The sequence below is a fragment of the Acanthisitta chloris genome, unplaced genomic scaffold (assembly GCF_000695815.1).
Source record: "Acanthisitta chloris isolate BGI_N310 unplaced genomic scaffold, ASM69581v1 scaffold10094, whole genome shotgun sequence".
Classification (NCBI taxonomy): Eukaryota; Metazoa; Chordata; class Aves; order Passeriformes; family Acanthisittidae; genus Acanthisitta; species Acanthisitta chloris.
In genome coordinates, this window is record NW_008667647.1 from 44901 (window position 1) to 65743 (window position 20843).

The window sequence follows — 20843 nt, forward strand, 5'->3', positions numbered from 1 at the left end:
CGTTTACTCCCGTAATGCAGGGCAGGGTGGATGTGCTGGTGCTGCCATAAGGGCTTAGGGTTTTACACCACAGCTCTGCAGAGGTCCCAAGGTGGTACCCCTGAATTTTGAGGCCAGCACATTCAGGTCCCAACAGTAGGAAAGTCTGGTGTTGGGGTCCAGGAAGCCACTCAGCAGCAACAACAGGGCTCTGGAGCTGCAGTATGGTTTGGAGGACCAGCATGGGGTGTCAAAGCTCTGGTCATTGAACAGGAGCACTCAGCCTTCTCCCAGGGCTGCATGGAGAGCCAGGGAGCCTCCAGTGCACCAGTGTTCAGCTCCAGGTCCTGTGGGAGGACTGGTTTGGGGAGCTTTGCAGAAGACCTGTGACAGGACATGTTTGTAGGCACAGGGCTTGCCTGGGTTCTGAGCAACACCACCTGTCCTGTCCCTCCTGCACTCCTCCATCCCTCCCCAGCTTGGTCCTGGGGCTGGCTGTCAGAGAAAGTGTTAACAGTACATACACCTGGAGGCATCCTCAAATCAGAGCTGCTCCAAGGGAACAAACACCATCCCAAAGCCCCAGCACTTGCTGCAGACGCACTGCATGAAGCAGGCAGTTATTTAACCCATCTTGGATTATTCCTGCGGCCACGGAAGCACCTTCCCTTTCATCAGGAGGCCCCAGTGCTGTACTCGTGCCCGGCACTGGCGACAGCCTGGGAAGGCAGATGGATTAACAAGGTTATTGGTCGGCTCCGGGCCCAGATGCACTCACAATTCAGGCAGCCAGCGGTGGTGTGGGCTGAACAAAAGTCCAGTAATAAGTAAGGTGATGAGCATCCCACTGCTCGGTGTATTGGGCACTGCCTCGCAGCAATAGGCAGATATTGCCGAGAGGAAAACAGGCTCTCCGGCAGTAATGTGCATCACGCACACAAACGCACGTCTGAGCACGGGGCTGCTTCCCAGCACGGATACACTGTGGATAGCCTCAGCTCCCCCTCCACAGGGGACTCAGTGCTGCTTTGGATGAGTGCAGCACACAACACTAGCAGCACCCAGAAAACTAGGGCACCCCTGGCCCACTTGGACAAGATTTAGGAACTGGTGTCATTTCTACAGCTGGAAAAATGGGAGTAAGACGTGGTAAAATCATTCCTTTGGTGGTGTTGAGCAAACACAGTGCTGCTGGAGGAAGCACTGCAGGGATTTTGTCCCCAGCACAAGGGATTTGTCAGCCCAGTGGCCTCAGCCACCTCTCTGTGGGCACAACACCAGCATGATACACTTGCCTTCCTTGGCACTGCATGACTTGTTGGCACAGGATGGGGTTTCACCACAGTGCAGGTGGGCAGCAAGTCCCTCAGGAAAAAGTTTGGCAGAGTGCAGCTCAAAGGACCTCGGAGCCTTCCTGTTCTCCAGTCACTGTGGTTGGTGAACAGGTTTCCTACCAGCAACCCAGGTTTCCACTGTGGCCACAAACACACACAAAGAATATCCATGAGCCTGTCTCATCTCTCTTGAACTCACACTGGGTGTGCTAGGCTGTCTTAAAAGGAGGTGAGGGGCTGGCAGGACTGCAGTGTTTGACCACAGGGAGCTGTTTAATCTTGGCTCCTTCCTGCCAACCTCTGCCATCCCATGCCCTTCAGCCTCAAGATGCTACTCCAAGGAGGAGCTACACCAAGGAGGAGCAACGCCAGGCACAACTCAAGACAGTATGAACCAGACCAGTATGCGCAGTACTCTTGGAGGGAGTGAACCATGAAGGCTGTGGGTGCTAGCAGGAAAAGGCCTTTGCCAAATGATCTGTTTCATGGCGGCAGCTGCATGTTGGTTTCCAAACAGGCTCTTATTTTTTGGCAGCTCATCTGCTCTCCCCCAGCCAAAGTGAGGGCCAATTTATGCCTTGACAGCGATTTCTGCTGCAGCAGCAATTCTGTTGCTTTCCCTTGTAGGAAAGCAAACACACAGGGGAGCACACAGGAACACACACAGTGCATGCCTAAACCAAGCCCAAATCTGGGCTGTACCCCCTGATGGGTGACAGGGAGGAGCAGGGACAGCCTGCTGGGTGATAGGGAGGAGAGGCAGTAGGTGGAACCCCTGCTTGGAGGCTGTCATCTTCTTCTCCTCCTGGCACTGCCGACCCCATGGCAGCATTGTGACCTTTAGGGCCAGCTGTGCCCAGCATGGCCCCAGTATCCTTGCACATACCTCACCAGACACCAGGCAGTTGCTAGATGGCCTCATCTTTGTTATTCTCCTCCTCTTCCAAATGCTCCAGGATTTCATTCAAAACCTCTGATCGCTTTTTCTTCTTTGGGGTGTCTGTCCAGGCCCAAATGGTAGCAAAGGGGAGAAGAAGAAAAGCAAAAATTACAACCTGACCCCACAAACAACCACGTCCAGCTCATTTACCTGGGAGGGGAATGAGGGGGATGGAGGTAGCAGGATACGTCCAGCCCCCTCATCCCCCTCCCAGGTGAAACCCCTCAACTATCATCTACTCCTCCCCAGCCAATCCCCAGCAGGGCACCATGGCTGGAGCTATGACTCCATACCGACCACCTGTGCTTTAGTTCACAGGCCTTTCTGGAAGCAACAGCTCCAGTGTCCCGACCCATGGGTGATGCTAACCCTTCCTATTGACCCCAATTAACCCACAGTCTGTGAAAGAGTGGTGGCAAGACCAACCCAGACACCATCCTTGGTTCAACAAGGCTCTTGGCAGGACACAGACTCACCAACATCCTTGCTGAGACACATGATATCTACAGCCCAGACCTCAGCGAGATGATGGCTCTGCCCTGACAGCTTTGCTTTGCTTCTCCTGCCCCACATCAGGAGCACTGTCCTGTGACCCCATGGCATCATCACACTCCCAAAACTCCCGTGGGGTGCAGCACCATGCACACATCCCTCCCCACAGATGCTACAGCCAGTAGGAGGGCGAGAAACCCTGGGGGAGCTGCCAGCACCTGAGCAAGCATCCCAACCCTGCATCAGCACATAGCACTGGGGGTGACAAAGCCATTTGGTCACTGTTCTGAGGCCAATGTCCTCCTCTCCACCAGGCAAGAAGTGCCCTCCCAGCAGGAGCTGCAGCACAGCTCTCACTCCCCCCGCTCACTCCCCAGCCAGCGGCTCTCGCTTGCGAGCAGCACATGGAGAACAGCTGTTTAAATCCTGCTTTCAGACATCAAAAGCCTCGCTGGGTTTCTCAAACAAACAAACATACCATAGGACTAAAGAAAAGGTGTAAAATAAATAAATGGAACAAGCTGTGCATTTTCTTTTAGTATTACAGCTGCTGCGGGAGATAAACAACAAGTAAATGTCACAAAACATCAATACAGAAGAAATTAACCTGACAAAAGCTCACATCCCCCCCCTTCGCCTTCCCCCAACTCCCAACAATTTTGCATTTCTGGAGTTCCCATGTAATGATTTTATTTTTCAATTAATTCCTTGACAGGGAGCCAGAACCTGCCTCCCCTCCCCCTGGGGGCTGTGGGGACAGGCAGGGGACAAGGGTGCTGGTGAACCCCACTCCCCTCCCAGCACCCACCCTGCTGAGCTCAGGGGGGGCCACAAGGTGCCACCCCAAGACTCTTCAGCGGCTCTTCCCAGTTCAATCACCCAAAGGCAAAATGGATAACCCACCCTGGAGGAAGGTGCTAGCTCAGCAGTTCTCCCTCCCCTTTAGTCTGTCCTCTCACCTTCCTCTCCCCAGTCAGGCTTGTTCTTAGGAATGGCATCAAAAGTGGTCTCAGCTCTCAGATCCATCACAGGGAAGAGTGTGTCCTTCACCTGCTGTCCCTTCCCCACCAGATCCTGATGTGCCCCACACAGAGAGCCAGCACAGAGGAAGGGACGCTGGATGTGGGATGCTGGATATAACAGGAGCATCCCTAACAGATCGGTGGACCCACAGGACCTGCCATGGCACAGAGAGGGGGCTGGCAGGGGAAATGCCCTCCACTGCATCCTCCAGATTCATCACCTCAGCCACGGGGAGCACCAGGAGCATTCCCCCATGGTCTAACAAGGAGGAAAAGGGGAAAATAGAAACCCAGGAGGGTGGGGAAGCGAATTGGTTCGACTTCCGTTCTGCTGCTCCAAGCTGGTTAAGGTTTGCCTGCTAACGATCCCATTTGCTTCCTTTAAACAATAGCCAAAGCCGGCGGGGGTGGGCCGAGAGGGGGATTACCACGGGATTAGAACGTGGCAGGGTTGCGGATGCCACGCTAATCCTGCAGGGTTTTACTCTCCGGCTACGGCATGTGTTTGCATTAGTTACAGATGCTCTCTTAAAAAAATCTTTAAAAAAAAATAGGAAAGAAGAAAGGGAGCCCAAATGGCAGAGAGGTGAAGGAAAGGGGGGGTCTGCAGCCAGAGGAGGAGCAACCAGGGAAAGGTGATGGAGACAGAGAAGACTTTTTCCACCCTGCCAGGGAGGGCAGGAGGGTAAGGTCCAGAGTGGAACATGCTTTGCCGTGCAAACCTTCTGCTTCCAGCAAACAACTGGAAAGAACCAGGGGTGAGCCACACTGGGGCTCTGCCACTTTACACCCATCCCCAGCCTCTCTCTGCTGAGAGCAGGGGCCTCGCTGGAAACACTCACAACCGAACCCCCCTTCTCACAGATCTCCCTCATTCCCCCCTCCTCTCCTTCCACCCCATCCTTCCTATCAAAAAATCCCCCGCAAGTCATTCCTTCCCCTTCTTGCGTCTCGCGCAAAATTCCCCATCTGTCAATTTAATTCTTTGATCGATGGGAAAGAGCAGGAAAAAACGGCCCAGCACAGCTGGTTTCCCAAGTTAGCCCTGGCAGGATACCGCCGGCCCCGCTGGAGCCGGCTGAGTGCAATGTTTGTGAAGCGCAGAGAACACAAGTCAATAGTAATTTAGCTGGATTGGGAGCAAGTACCTTCCCTGCACGGACTGCAGGCTCCCGGGAGAGAGGGAGCGCACGCACGCCGAGGGGATCGCAGCCTCGCTCACAAATCTTCCCCCAGCGAGGCTGGCCAGGATGGAGCTGCACCAGCAACGTGGGCAAGCAGGAGAGAAAAGGGGGTTTGAGCTGCTCACAGACCTTTGGTGGGCTGTGGTTGTGCAACTGTGGGGATGCAGGAGATGTGCAGGTCAGCACAGGTGCTGTGGATGTGACTCTGGATTGCTCCTTCCTGCACAGGGCACAGATCCAGATCTGCTCTTGGTCCCAGAGCCGGCAAATTCAGCTGCAGGGCACTGGGATCCCTTCATCGCTGACAGAGCCAAAATATTCTCTGTGCTGGTTTCAAGGATATCAGCCATCCCTCTTTTCCAAAGGGAGGATCTCCCTGCCCAAGTGGAGACAAAATGCTGTGGGTGGCTGGGTTTGTCATCCCCCACTGCCCTGATGGAGCATCTGCCACAACCCTGCTCCAGGTTTTGAGCTGGATTAGAGGCCCCAAAGCCAACCATTGGCCAACCTTTCCCTGGCTTCTCCTTACCACCTTAGAATAGATAGGTTTATCCAAAGCTTCCCCCGTCACTGGTCAAGCTCTCAGGCTCTCCAGCCACCTTGCAGCAGCAGGTCCCACGAATAAACAGTGAGGTACAATTAAAACTCAAAGAAAGTGCCTTTGCTTTATAATATAAGACCCTCCTGCCTCAGGATGAAGAGAAGGCACACTTGGAAAGAAGCAAAAAGCCTTAAACCTCTGTGCTCAGAGACGAGAGCCTGCGCAGGGTGTTGTGTTGCAAGTCCCAAACATCAGGACTGGGCTGTGGCTTCACTCCTGACAGCATTACTGAAATCATCTCTGGCAGCCAGTGACCACTTCTGGGGTCCTCACTTTCTCCTGGAACATCACAAAGGCTCAGAACAAGCCATAAAGAATGACTTGAAAACTACACGAAATGGGAAGGAAGCCTATTCCATTTTATTGCATCTATTAGACCTATTGAAAAGAAGGCTCACAAGTGGCTTGATTGCCATGACAAACGCCTGCATGGAGAAAAGATCTAGGAGGCCTGACCTCTCCTTAACTTAACAAATAACAGCAGAGACCTGGAACTGGAAGCCAAATCTCTATAAATGGTGTCTAGAAATAAGGTGCATAATTGTAGCAGAGAGCAGTCTGTGGTAGGACACATCTCTCACAGCCCAGGTCTGGACTTGAAAATACTCCAGAGTATTTCCTTGCTAAAACAATGACAGGCCTGACACTGGAGCTGCTGGGTGAGGGATTTTGGTCACTGATATCACACCATTGAGCCTGAAGGATCAAGGTGGCTCAGTCTTTTGTCCTGCTTTAACACTGGGACCTCTTCTGCATCACCAGTGAAACAAGATGTGCGGTCTCAGCCCGGCTGTTGGGTGGCTGCAGGGGTGGGGAGGATGCAAGGCAGGGCAGCAATACCACCTGTACACCACGTGGGAAAACCAGCCTCCAGATATGCCAAGGAGAAAAGGTGAAGGAGCTTCCCCATGTGGGCTGAAGGCAGAGTGGTGGTTGCTGCTTTTCCCTCTTTATCACTCTCACTCTCTGCACACAAGAGGGACAGGGTACAGCTCCCTCCCCACCTCAGAGCCACTGGGCATCACTGCCAGAAACTCCATGGCAGGCCTGCCTTAAAATCAGGAGAGGGCACTTCCCAAGAAAATAAAATCCCACCAGTGACCCTCCAGCCTAACAGTGTGGTGTGGAGAGGCCAAGACCTGGTCCTGGGCACTAGCCAGCTCCCAGTGCCCATGAGACTGCCCCAGACCAGCCTTGTTATGGAGATCCTCTCCTGGCAGATCCCACCATGCCGCAGGATTAGCCACTGGCAGTTTGCAGGGGAGGATGTGCGTGTGCACCAGCCAGGGCTGAAGTCATTGGATGTTACTGCTCTCCCCTCGAGACAGGCTGGAGCACAGCACTGACTGCTGCTTCCATCGCATTTTCAGTCCCTAAAGATAGGGAAGGATAACCTTGCTTCTGTTTTTCAGCCAAGCCCCTGGAGCCACTGTAGCTCCAAGGCTGCATATCCCTCCTGGGATGTGAAAATGCTTTCCCTGCTACTCTTCCCGAGACCCCAGCTCGGTGAGGAAGAGCCCAGACAAGGAGGCTGGAGGAAGGGCAGACAGAAATCGTGAAGCAGAGCCTGGGGGAGGCGGCATAGCTCGCAGGCAGCACTCAGCATCTGTTGCCAGTCTGCAACCACCCCAAAGGCAAGACTATTTATTTCCCCCTAGATTGAGCAGAGTAGAAAGGGGGGAAGGAGATTCTGAAGAAAAAATTGGATGGATGAAACATCACATCTACTGCCATCTCCACCCAGACGGAAATTCATATTACTGTGATCAAACATGATGTGTCCCCCCTCCAACACTGGGCTCTGGGGGGCACTTCCAACCTCCAGCTGTGCCCACCCTCCCCACTGCCTCATGCACACCCAGGCTCTTACACATGCCTGAACACTGCTGTGCTCCTTTTGGTTTCCTCTTTGGCACCACACTGGAGATAAGTCTATGGATCGTAGCACTTTGCTCCACACCTCTCCAGTTGTACTCACCCTCAGCCTTTCCACCACCAAACTGCAGCTTCCCCAGGCTGGAATAACCAGCCCTGCACATACTATTCAGGAACACAAGGTTGGATCCTGATGGAGTCAGGATCACTAAACAACCTAGCTGTGTTGCTCTTCCATCCCTGGGGATTGCAATGTGCAGCCCTGCAACTGCTCCTGCCAACCCCCTGGGCCATGGGCACGTGGTGATGGAGAGGGGAGGCTGGGAAGGGATGCAGAAGGAAGAGCATTGATCTCCAGCTTAGTCCTCCAGCCCAGGGGAGCCCTTCCTACATAAATATTTGCCAAGCAATGCATTTGTGCCTGTCAATGGCTGTCAATAGGAGCCTGCAGTGCTGTCATCTGCAGAGCTGTCATTCTCCAAACAGCCTCCCTGCATCTAAACCCATAGCCAAATTATTTGTCACTTTTCATCTGTGTGCTGCATGCACAGAGCCTGTCCCCAGCTAGGGAGCACTCTGGGATGTCAGAGGATGCAGCAAAGGCTTTGTGGCTCGCAGGTGGCACTGAGCTGACTCGGCAGTGCCAGCACACAGAGAGTTAACTGGCTCACATGCACACACAGAGTTGTCAGACAAAGCCCTGGCCTGGATGCCTCCTGCTTCCCATTGCATCCTCAGGCTCCAGCATCTACCTGCCAGCTTCGGCAAGCTGGAAAGGGAAAGGGCTGGCATGGACCAGCAGTGTGCCAGATGGGACAGTGCCAGCCAGGCTGTACTGACAGGCCAGAAGGATTCAGTGTGTTACCGTGGAAATGCTCTGCTGTTTTCCGTCTCAGGGCCTCCAGCGTCTCCTCCGTGTCTGCCCACTCCAAGACCAGCCTGCGGCCGTACAAATGTGTGCTGTGGCACAGCGCGTTGAAGGCTTTCTGCAGAATTCAGAGAGCAAAAAAAAATTAAGGGAGAAAATAAGAACAGGCTCACATGAGGAAAAGCAAAGATGTTCCTCCCTCTGCCCTGAAGCTAAAAGGCCACCAGAGAACATCCTACTCCAAGCATTTTGCTCTGACGGGGCAGGATTCATCTCCATCAGTGGCTTTGACTTGATCATTTATCTTCTACATACTTGCAGCAGAGCAAATACCCACTGCCATTCCTGCAGGCTGCTGCTCACAGGGGAGCAGGCTGAAATCCAGCACAGGGAGCAGCTCAAGGATGGCTGCAGCCGGGCACCACTCTGGCACCACACCTGAGCCAGGAAAGCTGTAGCCTGGAAAGGCTGTCAAGCCTTGGGGCAGCATTTTGTGGGTCAACAGCAAACCAAGGCCCTCATGGGCAACCTTGTGACTCCTTACCACCCTGTTCTCTGCTAGCACACAGGAAAACACAGCTCAGGTGTGAGAGGAGGTTGCTTTCTGCTCAGGAGCATCAAGTTTGAAAGCTGCCTTCCTCTTGCCAACCCTCTGGTGACACTGATCACGGTGGCAGCAAATGTGGCAGAGTAGAAGACCATGCACAAGTCCTCTGCTCATTTTGCCTACAGTGGTTTGCTATGTCATAGAAATCCAGAGGTTTCCTTGTTGTTACATCCTGTTCAGTGACATCCATACAGCTATAATCTCTTGGTGATGTTGAATACAAGCATGCTGGCCAGCACAGAGCTCAGATGGCTTTCTATGCCTGTAGGCAACCAGCAGAGACACTCAGAAAACAGTGACTTGATCCAGGAAAAGTTGACTTTGCCTTTATCTCCCACAGATTATCAAGGAAATTCAGGACTGAGCAGGATTGGGCCCATAATGCAAATATACAAACATGTTGGTCAAATATTTTCATCCCCAGGGAGCCACAAAGTGCTCCACAGTAATATGACACATGGCTGGGCACAGGGGGAGAGAAATGCCCCAAATGCTCTTTAAAAAAACCCAGCTAAGGCTGGGATGAGGACAGGTTAAAAACTCTGCATACTTGTATCCCTGGAACAAATATGGCAGCTACAGGACCACAGAAACACATTCTGCTGACCAACAGGGATGTGTTCTCCCATTTGAAGGCCCCTAAAACAGCACTGAAGCTCTCAAGGAAAAGCTCAGACCTCTCCTATGAATCACTTGCTAACTTTGCACCACTGTGGGTGTCCCCAGATGCCACAAATCTTTAGGAAGAGGGGCTCTTCCTGCAAGAAATTTTGCTGCTCACAACTCCTCAGCAGCCAGGACCCTACTTGAGCCACTGGGTTATGAACTCAAAACCCCACCATTTCCAGTGACCAGCACTCATTAACCTGTGCTTTCCCCTCCTTCCTAATAATTTTCACTCACATAATTCTCATTTGCTATAGAAAAGAGAGACTAGGAGCAGCAGTTCCACCTGCTCCATAGCATGGCTGAGATTCCCACTGTCCCACCATCCTCAGCTCCCTGGGGTGATCCTGGCAGGGTGATGTGCCTCCTTTTTCGGGGGCACATTCCTCTCCAAAGAGCTACAGCTGTTTTTATTTGCTGCTGCTGTTGTTTTAAAGGCCTATCTTCCAATTAGCAGAGCAATGTGCTGGCTTAAATAAACACTCGGGGGAGGTGGCAGGAGGGAGTTGTGATGGCTGTTTACGTTGGCACAACGAGCCTTTTCCAAAGCCTGGCAGGCAACTGCAGCTCTAATCGTTGGGTTTCATTTGGTAATTCATACTTTTTCATTCCTCACTTCCTACAGCACAAGGAAGAGGAAGGTTGGATGACAGTAAACAGCCACTGCAACCTCTCAGCAGGTCAGGGGGAGGGCAGATCATGCCAAATGTGGTGCTAGGTACAGCACTTGGTGGACTCTTGTCCTCTGAGCCACTTCTCTGTCAACTCTTCCTCACTGCAGGACTGATTCCACATCTCACCAGGCACACACAGTTACTCAGCCCAGTCTGGAATGAACCATCCTCTAGTTTTGCTGGCAGCACTGGGAAAGGTCATGGAGCAAGAGGGAAGGCAGATGCTGCCATCAAGTTGTGTTGCATGAAAGAAACCTGCTGGGAGAGACACATCTGCCAGCAGCCTAGTGACAGTGGACCTTTCCCAGCCAAACACGCTCCTAAAATGAGCTGGTTTGCACCCAGGATGAAGGAAAGCTCCAGTCTGTGCAGGAAAGGCTGTGCTGGGACCTCTGCTCCCTGTGACTCATCTTCCAGATGGGCTCCCAGAGCTGGGGCTGCAGAAGAGAAGCTGCACGTTTCAGGTGACAAACACCTGAATGTCACTTCTTTGGAAATGAGCTAAAACCCAAATGTAGCTCTTCACTGCTCTGAGAGGAATTGAGACTTTTTCAGGGAAAAAAAAAGAGAAACCACTGATGATTTAAAAGACAAAGGGATGAAGGGGAGAAATGCCATCCCCATACATCCGCACTGCTGGAAATCTTCCAGCAAAAGAAGGAAATTTGCCACTGCTGCTATTCCAAGCAAAGAGATAGGTAGGGAAAAATATATTTTAATTAGGTGAGAAATACGAAATGAGGACAAGCAGGCTGGCTTTCACAGAAAGCATGGCTGGAGGCAGGAGCTATTTTCAGGGTGCAGTTCCTCCACCTGAACATCTGCATTCCCAGGACACCTCTTTTGAGGACCAAAGCACTGAAGGGCCAGAGGTTTGTGTAGTTGTGGTCCAATGATGGATAAAGAAAGATGTGGTATCTGCTCGTCAATGAGAGAGACTCACTGGAAAAGACCTCTAATTCCCACAGCTTTGCACCCCTCCTACACCTTTAAAAAAAGGGGAACCTCTACCACACAGGGCTTCTTTCTAAATAGCATAAAAGAATTTTGTTTCAGCTGTTGTACTTGGTAACACACCCACTGCCAGGCCACTCTGAAGGCTGAAGAGCCCTGGCAAACCTTTTCACAGGTCTCTTCTGCCTTCCAAATGCTTTAGGGTTTGCACGAAAACACTGAACTTCTTCCCCCAGAAAACAGGATGTGAGCATGCCTTAAAATGTCATTTCTGAACGTTTTTTGAGTATGATTCTGCAGAGTTTGATTCAAGCTTAACATTACGGCTCAGCACGGCAAGATTTCATTGCTAGCTTTAAGTACAGCTGGGGCAGGGCTAGAGCTGAGGATGGAGAGGCAAACAGAGCAGGGAAAAGCAGACAGAGGATGGGGAGAGGCTGGAACAGCAGCTTTAAAATGTCTGTGGGATTCAGCAAGGGAATTTCCAAATGAAGGGATGAGCCAGACAGCACTCTGGAGCAGAGCCTGCTGTGCTGGAGCCATGGAAAGGCAGAGATCAGAGACCAGACCACTGCGTGTGTCACCCCCACGTGTGACAGCTCCAGCCCTAAATGCTGTATTAATTTGGAGGATGGTGCTGCTCTGCCTATAGATTCCCCCTTGCCCTATTAAATACTCAAGCAGAAGAGCCTCCAGGCTGGAGTCATTAGAGGGACAAAGGGTCAACAACATTAGGAGATTGATAAATCTCCCTTCCTCGCAAGAACCAGTCCCAACTGAGGATGCTCTCTGTGATGCCAGCTGCACACAAGGATTTTTCCTTCCATGTGTGTGCATTTTTAAAGCATTGACTGTCTTTCCCAAATGGGCAATTTCTATTTGGAGACCAGATGTATTTTTATATCAACAGGGGAGAAAAGTGGAAACTCAGCTTCCAGTTAATAGTTCAAAAATAAAAACAATCCCACAACAATTCTGCATGGGGAATGTCAGGAAATGGTTAGTGCTTCCTTAGCTTGAGTTAATTTGGTATTGCTAGAGGATCAAAGTTCCTCTTCTCATCACCAGCTTCCATGTACTCCCAGCTAGCAGCCAGCTGGCACCGGAATTTTAAAAGCAAAGGCTGGACCAGCAGGCACACCGACCCTTTGGGAATCTCACTTTGTCCCTCCCATTGCTGTCTTTGACGTGAGGACCTCCCCATTCCCTGGCTTTGCACGTGTGAGTGCTGTGATCTGTTAAATGCTCATGACACAGGAGAGAGAGGGCTGCTAATTTCATCTGATGGTGGTGTAACACTCCAAGTTGAGGTTCATCTATCACCCTGGGAGCCAATAAACTCCCCCAGAGACAGCCCCAGCCCCAGATGTCACCGTGGGAAAGCCAGACCTGAGACTGGGGCTCTGAAGGATGAGCAGGTGATGGGGACAAGATACTGCTACCAGCAGCATCCCCTGCCCTGCCTGAACAGCACCTCCCCTGAGGGCAAGGTGACCCACTGCCTGAGCATGGTGGTCACACTTCCTGTGACAACACCTCGAGCAGGTGGCAGAGCATCAGAGGAGGCTGAGGAGTTGAACCCAAGCCTGATGGGACAGATCTGCAGGCACAGCATTGGGGAGTTCAGAGGGGGAGCCCTGCATCTCTGTCCTGCCTTTGGAAAATCTCCATGTGCAGTCCCCCAGCAGCTGTGATTGTTCAGAGAAAAAGACAAACACGGGAGGTCACAGGCTTTAAATGCCCAACAAAGGCAGCCTAACTGTTCTATTCCAAACCCATCATGTTTTATAAGATGCTTATAAGCGATTTCCAGATTACCATTCTGAGCAAAAACGTCACTGCCAGTCACAGCTATTCAGCTCAGAGGTCTCCAGGCCCACTCCCCTCCTCTCTCATTTCACTAAGCAATAAACTCTAAGCCAATTATGACCGTGTTTACAATATTCAGGATCCTATTCATCAATACACTGCGCATCCTTTTCCAGACGGCCAATGGAGTGTACTTGATGTGCCACTTGTGAGACAATTAAATCCCTCAAAGAGACGAGGGTGGAAAAAAAACATGAAGAAGGAGGAAGAGCTGCTTTGCTGAAAAAGAAGAAACCCTCCAGAGAGCTTTTCCACAGGGCAGCTTGCTCCCTACATGCTCACCTCCTGTGGCTCCACAAGCTTTGGAAGTGGTGCCCTGATTCAGTGCCCTGCTTGGCTCACTTTCCTCACCAGCCATGACTGGGTTTCCTGCCACTGAGATCCCTATTTGTCCAGTGCAGCTGAAATCAGACACCAGTGTCCTGATGGGCTGAAAAGGGACAGGACACTGAGCCTATGCTTGTTTCCTCCAGAAACCAAGTGGAAAAGTGGGTGCTGCCTAGCACCCCCCCAAACTGAGCAGTTGGAAACAACCAGACAGGTCCCTCTATGCACCTTCCCTTCAGATACCCAAAGTTTCCTTAGGAAAAGATTAATTCAAAAAGCAGGAACAAAGCCTGAATGACTGTGAAGCGAAGCAGAGGTGAAAGCAAAGCTGCTTTGAGCAGAGCCATGGGCACAGCTCACAGTGCAGGGAGAGGAACCACAATCCTGAGGGGCTTCCTGCACTCCATGCTGCCCAGTGAGCTGGTCCCCAAGGGGAGATGAAAGCTGAGTGGAGGGAAATTTGAATTAGCATCAATACAGGACTAACAAAGAAACTCTATGTACTGTGTTATATAGGAGGTCAGACTGGAATGGATGATCTAATAATCCCTTGTGATCCCAGATCAATGAATCCTGTCTAAAAACATAAACACAGGCTACACTGGCTCCCCCCTCCTCTCTCATTCATCTCTGCTCATAGTCTTGAAAATTTGGGAGTCTTGGGGTGTCAGTGGAGCCATGTGATCCCTTCCTTTCAGCCCACAACTGCTCTCTTCCAGATGCTGCACAAACCACCAAGAACCAGCAGCAGAACAAAACCTGCCCTGCTCCAGCACTGGGAGTGCCCATGGAGCAGTTCACAGTGGGAACAAAGACCCTCTTCTGCCCACTGCACCAGAGACCATGCCAGGTTCAGCCTGCTCCAGAACTTCTGGCAAAGATTAAGAACAGGATACTATCAGGCTATAATCCCCTTGCTTCTGGTTCAAGTATGGAACTTAAACTAGACTAATTCACAACTACTGCTCTTCTGTTACACTCACTATGAAAGCATCAGGGTAATGCTGCTCACAGGGTGGGTCACAAAACACACAGAACTGATGAATGCAAGCCTTGCACAGTTTACAAATTAGTAAACAGTCACAACATCCCAAACTCCCCCATAACCAAGGCAGTGGTGGAGGTGGGACATGTACAGAGGTTTGCTGATGTGTTAATGTTGGGTCAAAACCATTCCTTCTCACCTTGCTGCTGACAAATTTGAATCAGCTCCTGTCCTATATTACAAGAATTTTTAGCCATTTTATCAGTTGCACCAAGCTTATGGCTTAGGTTGTGGTTTTTCTTGTGTAACCTTCAGTGGTTGCACACACGAGGATTTTAGCCCCAGTGCAGCTTTACTGGAAATGGTAACAGCCTGCCCCAATCCAGGCCAAGCCTCAGTAGGACAGAGCCCCCAGGCTCCCTTCATCACCTGCTTCAAGACCTGGCTGGGAGGGTGCCAGAGGGGGAGGACAGCTCACCTTGGCATCCTGCTTGGTGACAAAATCCACAAACCCAAAGCCCCGGTGGGATCCTGTTCCTGCCATTTTCTTGGGCAGTCGGACGGTCTTCAGCTCTCCAAAGGTGCTGTAAATCAGAAAGGGAAACAGGTTAGATATTAGAAAAAGTTTTTTACTATAAGGGTGGTGAGACATTGGAACAGGTTGCCCAGGGACGTGGTGGCTGCCCCGACCCTGGTGGTGTTCAAGACCAGGCTGGATGAGGCCTTGTGCAACCTGATCTAGTGAGGAGATGTCCCTGCCCATGGCAGGGAGGACTGGGACTAATGATCTGTAAGGTCCATTCCACCCCTTAAATTCTATGATTCTATGAAAACTCAGCTTGGATTTCAAAGATCATCCTTTCTGGTCACAAAACTTGACAAAGCAAGAAACATCTCTAATATAACCACTATGCTTCTCCTTCCTTCTGGAGATCCAGCCTGCGTGCCATGGGTGGGTAAAGAGCACCTTCAGGTTACCAGGAGGTAGAGCTGCCCCAAATCCCCATCAAACAGATTCATTGGCAGATCTGAAGAGGAGCACGGGATACAGACACATGCTAGAGCATGGCCCCACAGTGACCTATTCTCTTTCCAGAATAGCTCCTCCATCCCCAGAGGTGTCATCCCTTTGCTCCACAGATGCCAGGCATCAATTTTAAGATTGGATTTCTGCACTCAAACACAACAGTCAGATACCTGCTCCTTTTCCACCCTGCTGCCAGCATTCCAGCCTCTGGGCTGGAATAAACTGGTTTCATTTAAGCTTGCTGAAAGTACAAAGGGAAACAGGTGAATCCACCTGACTCAAGTCCTGCACAACAACCTTCAGACAAGTTTTTGAGTGTCAATGATAAGTCAGGAATGGGGAGATAAGGGAGTTCCTGTTCAGCTGGAGGGTGTAGGTAGGGCTGGCAGCATGTGAGCTTGGCAGAAACCTTGTCCCAACATGCCAGTCCCCAGAAAAGGAACTTGTCACTTAAGCATCAAAGCACACAGGGATACCACCTTGTCCAAAAGCCTGAAAACAGACCCAAAGGCAGCACTCAACAGACATCCCTCTCCAGTGCCATCCCCTGGAGAAATTCCAGGACAAAGCCGATGCTTTCTCTGCTGCTGAGCTCCCATTTCCTCTTCTCCTCCCCTCCTCTCACACCCATTTATCAAACACATATGCACAAACTGCAGGCAATAAATATTTAATGTGGCCCAGGTCTGAAGAGATGTGTTATTTTATTTGAAAATCTACACACAGGCGTGCATACACAAAAGGAGCCTGGGATACAGCAGTGCCAAAGAGCACCTGGGAATAAACACAGTAAAGGCCATAAACGCTCTCGTGAAATGATATAAGCTAAATCCTGGGAGTTAACCTGGTGCACTGGCAGCATGACCAGGCATTCATCCACCCAATTTCCTTAGGCAACGTGGTGTGTAAATGTACCATTATGAAGCTTCAAAATGAATCTGCACGTCTCCTGCTCGGTGCTTTCCCTCCCTCTCTCCCTCCTGCCCCCTTCGAGCTGGTGCTACGCAAACAAACAAACAAACCCGAGTGGAGGCAAGGGAGCAGCCTTGGCCAGCAGGGATGCTTGGCTCCAGGAACAGCAGGAGAACAGTGTGGTTTCCAGCAGTAGGAGAGTCCCCCTGCAAGAGGGTGGGGGTGACAGAGACCCCTAAGATCTCAGAAGTGGTTCCTTTCACTTGAAGCATCGCAAACATCACAGCTGGGTTAAGGGTGAGGTAACAAGAAAGCTCCTGGCCCAAGGAGATGACATCCAGCTAGGAAAGACAGGAGGTAGGAGGCACGGGCAGGGGAGTGCTTGTTCCAATCTCTTTCTCCATGGGAAACATCACGGGCACTGCCAGGGGGGAGCAGAATATTTGCTAGAGGAATATGACCAGAGTATTTGCTAAAAAGGAAGTCTCAGACAACACTTGCTCTGTGCATTGAAACACCACATGTCCCTCTGACATCAAGACACAATGTGCAGGATGGGCAAGGAAGTGCCTACAGGAGCAGGATGGTTACAGACCCAGGGCTTCCAGGGGAAGCCATGCTGACCCACATCAGCCTGGGCAGAAGTGAAAGAAGCTGGCTCTTCCTTTCTCCCCAGCCCAGAGCAGTCCAAGCCACCCATGCGAGGAGAGGTGTAGAGAGGGTAGGGACTTGATCCAGAGCTGGGCTGGCCACAAGTATCTCCCTGGGCATACAGCCTACGGGAAGGACAGTGGTACTCAGCAGGAGCTTCCAGAGAGATGGATCTGGGGTGCAGGCGAAGTGGGGGGGTGAGAGAAGTCGAGGGGCATGGCAGATACAGGGCTGACCCCACTGGGGCTGTGGAGTAGAACGTTGTCCCCCCCACTGCGGCGCTAATTAGAAACCACAACACAGCAATTACCATCCCGGGAGCTGCGAATGAAGTGGAGAGCTTCGGCCTTTAATGTTCCCCTCACCAGTGCCAGGCAGAGACTCACACCTCTCTTTTCCAATTATTTCCTCAGGATTTGGGGGGAGAGAGCCAGAGGCGGAGGGAACCCAATTACCTCCCGCAGTGCCAGGCTCCGGGTACCCAGGGAAGCCAAGTGCTACTGTGTCTGCTCCCATGCCAGCTGCATCCACGCTGCAGCCTTCCAGCTCTGAGATGGCCGCGCATGGATTGTGCCATGGACAAAGCCACAGGAGAGGGGAGAGCAGAAGGAAAAGGGATAGAGCACATCACTCAAATGAAACCAGAGCCCAACAGCATCAGAGGGAAGAAAGCTCTTCCATAAGATCCCATGGAGCTGCTTGAAAACACATGCTCCCGTGGGGAGGCAGGGGCATCACAGCAACTCGGACCTGGTGTGACTGCCAGCTTCCAGCACACAGCTCCAATGGGCACAAAGTGTCAATGCCGCACACACCCCCGGGTTGGGATTGCTCTGGGAGCTGATGTTTCTCTCTCCTCTCTAACTGGACAGAGACCAGAAAGCACTGGCACAAAACCCTGCTGCCAGTGCAGAGCACAGCGCTGTGTCTGGCTCCTCACCCTGAGCACGACAGCTTACAGGCAAGTTCCTGGAGTCAGCGTGAGTGTGAAACCTGAGTGGTTTGTAGATTGGTACCCACCAGCATTCCATGCCTTCTCCAAGTGCTCCCAAGCCCCTGTACTAGAGCTGAAGGATCTGATGGTTGTAAGAGCAAAGTGTGTCTTGAGACACTGACCTGTTTGCAGTCAGCCTGGTTTAACCCTGCAGAAAATTCTAACCTTCTTGGTGAGTCCTGTCCCCACCAGACCCACTGGGGGCTGAATTTCTGCCTGGGGCTGGATTTCTGGCAGGACACTCTCACAGCTCCTGGTGGCACTGCACCAGACTAGGATTTCACCTGTAACAAGTGCAGCCAAGGTGTGCAGCAAAACCAAATTTCTTGTGTAAATGACCCCCCATGGATCTGCTCACAATTAATACAGGCAGGTTTTGGGGGGCAAAAGCGAAGGGCAAGAATTTTGCCACAAAAAAAGGTGGGATTGCAAAGCTCCCAGCAACCTGCCATGCACATAGCTGCTCCATTACCTCCCAGCTTCCTTCCCTACATATTCCTGAAAAATGGTGCCCAAACAGTTGCTCTCTGAATTACTAGAAAGGGTCAGGGTCTGGAGGGGAGAACAGAGAGCATGCAGAGGTGCTGGGTGGGTCTGGAGGACAGGGCTGTGCCTGGGCACCCCTCTTCCTGCAGGCAGCCTGCCAGCCAGGCTGGCAAATCCGTCCCCACGCCTGTGCTCGCTCTCCCAGGCTTGGCAGGTTCTCACGCCACTGGCTGGAAAGGATGATAGCCCTGAACAAACATTGCAACTAAGATATTTCCTAAATGAGAACCTTTGTTTTGTGCTGATCCAGATTTACTGGGAAACCAGTAAAAGTCTGTACCGGCCCTGGCTGAGCAATGATCCACACAGCTGCAGAATAAAGACAGCCACAACCTCTCCCTTGACAAGTCAACCATCTCAAGCTCAACAGAAACACAGGATGTTCCCAGAGATGCCAGAGGGATCCCTCCCACCCAGAAGGGATTCAGTGCTTCTACATGGCATTGCCAGCTATCAGCCACTCTCCTGATGCTTTGGCAGTTCTACCAGCAGTGCCACAGCTATCCCTTCACTTCTCTGGCTGAACAGAGGCAAGAGAAGTAGATTTCTCCTCCACACTGTAAGATGTATGCTGCAAGCTGGCTGCAGGTCAGAGGAACATCACTCCTTGGGATTGTAATTATATCCTTCTGGCACAGGCCAGCTGGGAGGCAAGTCCTTTGCCTGCTAATTATAGGACATTATATTGCTATTAAAACAGAGCACATTCCAGCCTGGGAGACAATACACTGCTCACTTGGCTTTGCGTGTTTACCAGAAGGTGCCTGCACATCCTTCACCAACATAGCCCAGTGGCTTCAGGATGAAGGAGGACAGGGATACAGGTAGTCTCCAGCACAACACACAAGTTCCCAGCCTGCAGCTCCCTCTCCTTTCATCACCACTCTCTGCAACAGGCACAGCCCCAAATCCCTTGTGCTTCCACCCCAGTACTGCCAGGCACATCAGTCAGCTTCTGCCCCTGACTCCATCTCCTCTTTTCACAGCTTCCAAATCTCTCCTCACCCACCCTCAACCCTGGCCCCATCACAGCCCCAGGCAGCTGTGATGGCCACTTGGACACACTTGTTTATGAGAAAGGTACCTCCAAATTGGGATAAATATGGAATCATGGAATGGTTTGGGTTAGAAGAAACCTTAAAATCCATCTTGTTCCACCCACCTGCCATAGGCAGGGACACCTTCCACTAGTCCAGGTTGCTCCAAGCCCCATCCAACCTTGCCTTGAACATTTCTGGGGATGAGGCAGCCACAGTTTCTCTGGACAACCTGTGCCAGTGCCTCAACACCCTCACAGGGAAGAATTTCTTCCTAAGTAAAGAATTTCGTCCGGAGAAATTGTAAACATATCTCCATCAGGGAAGCATCCACTCCATCTCAGCCCATTCCCTGTCACAAATAGCAGCATTTAAAACACAAGCTCCTTGGGACAGGCCATGACCTGTCCATCCCTGATGGTTATTTTCAAGCCCCAAACAAAGAGATGTGTTCATCACACTTGATCTTGGTGCACCCTCAGCTATGAGCTGATCAAGGACTCTTGAGTTGCCAATTGCTGTAGGGGAAAGCAGAACTGATACTGTGAATCCATGCCATGGCTGGAGGGACCAGCTGTCCACTGCCAGCAGAACAGAACTTCTTGGAAAACAAAGAAAAAATCAACCTTAGGTTTCTGCAGACACGCACAGAGGTCCCACTGTATGGAGCAGTCCCAAATCTCCCTCCCTGGTTTATATCTCTTCAAGACAAACAAACTAGTAATAATGTGATGGAAAGCTGATCATGAAAACCTCTAGCAAGGCTGCCAACCTTCTCTACTGTCACCACCTCCTCCTCCTCTCACTGCTTTCCCATCCCAAGCTCTGCCACTGCTTAAATCCCCCTCGTGACTGCTGGCAGCCCTAGGACACATCTCAGGAGAATGAGCCAGGCAGCGTGACCGCTCATCAGAAATGGCTCTGGGCAGGGATGACGAGTCCAAAAGAGACACAAGTCCTTCCCTTCCCTGGCTGCACAGCCTCATCCCCAGGAGCAGGCTGCAGCCACACGTCAGCCCAGCAGAATTCACTCAGTCACTTTGCAATGGTCGCCTTCATTTGATTATTGTTCCCTCCTCACCCCCAAACAGGACCTTCTCTACCCCAGAAAATTATGTCCCTGCCAGTCTCTGCCTCTGCACCCATTTGCTGATTATGAGGGGGAGAAAAAAAATATAATAATGGTCCCTTTTCTTTCTTCCTTCTTTAGGAAGGCAGGACCCTGGCAAATGGTTTTGCCCCTGGGCTGAGCCATGGCCAGTTCCACCCCCTGCATGAGAGAGTTAATGGAATACGCAG

General features: G+C 51.5%; 1 protein-coding gene across 1 annotated transcript in view; it reads right to left on the reverse strand.

Moving 5' to 3' along the window:
• Nucleotides 1-2221: 2221 nt before the first annotated feature.
• RBM19 (RNA binding motif protein 19) overlaps nt 2222-20843 on the reverse strand; it is a 51329-nt gene continuing 32707 nt past the window's right edge. The window contains exons 21-23 of the mRNA XM_009072581.1: nt 14856-14961; nt 8293-8413; nt 2222-2313 (exon numbers count right to left, since the gene is read on the reverse strand). Of these exons, the coding sequence (XP_009070829.1) occupies nt 2222-2313; nt 8293-8413; nt 14856-14961 (319 nt within the window). The remainder of the gene's footprint in view (nt 2314-8292; nt 8414-14855; nt 14962-20843) is intronic.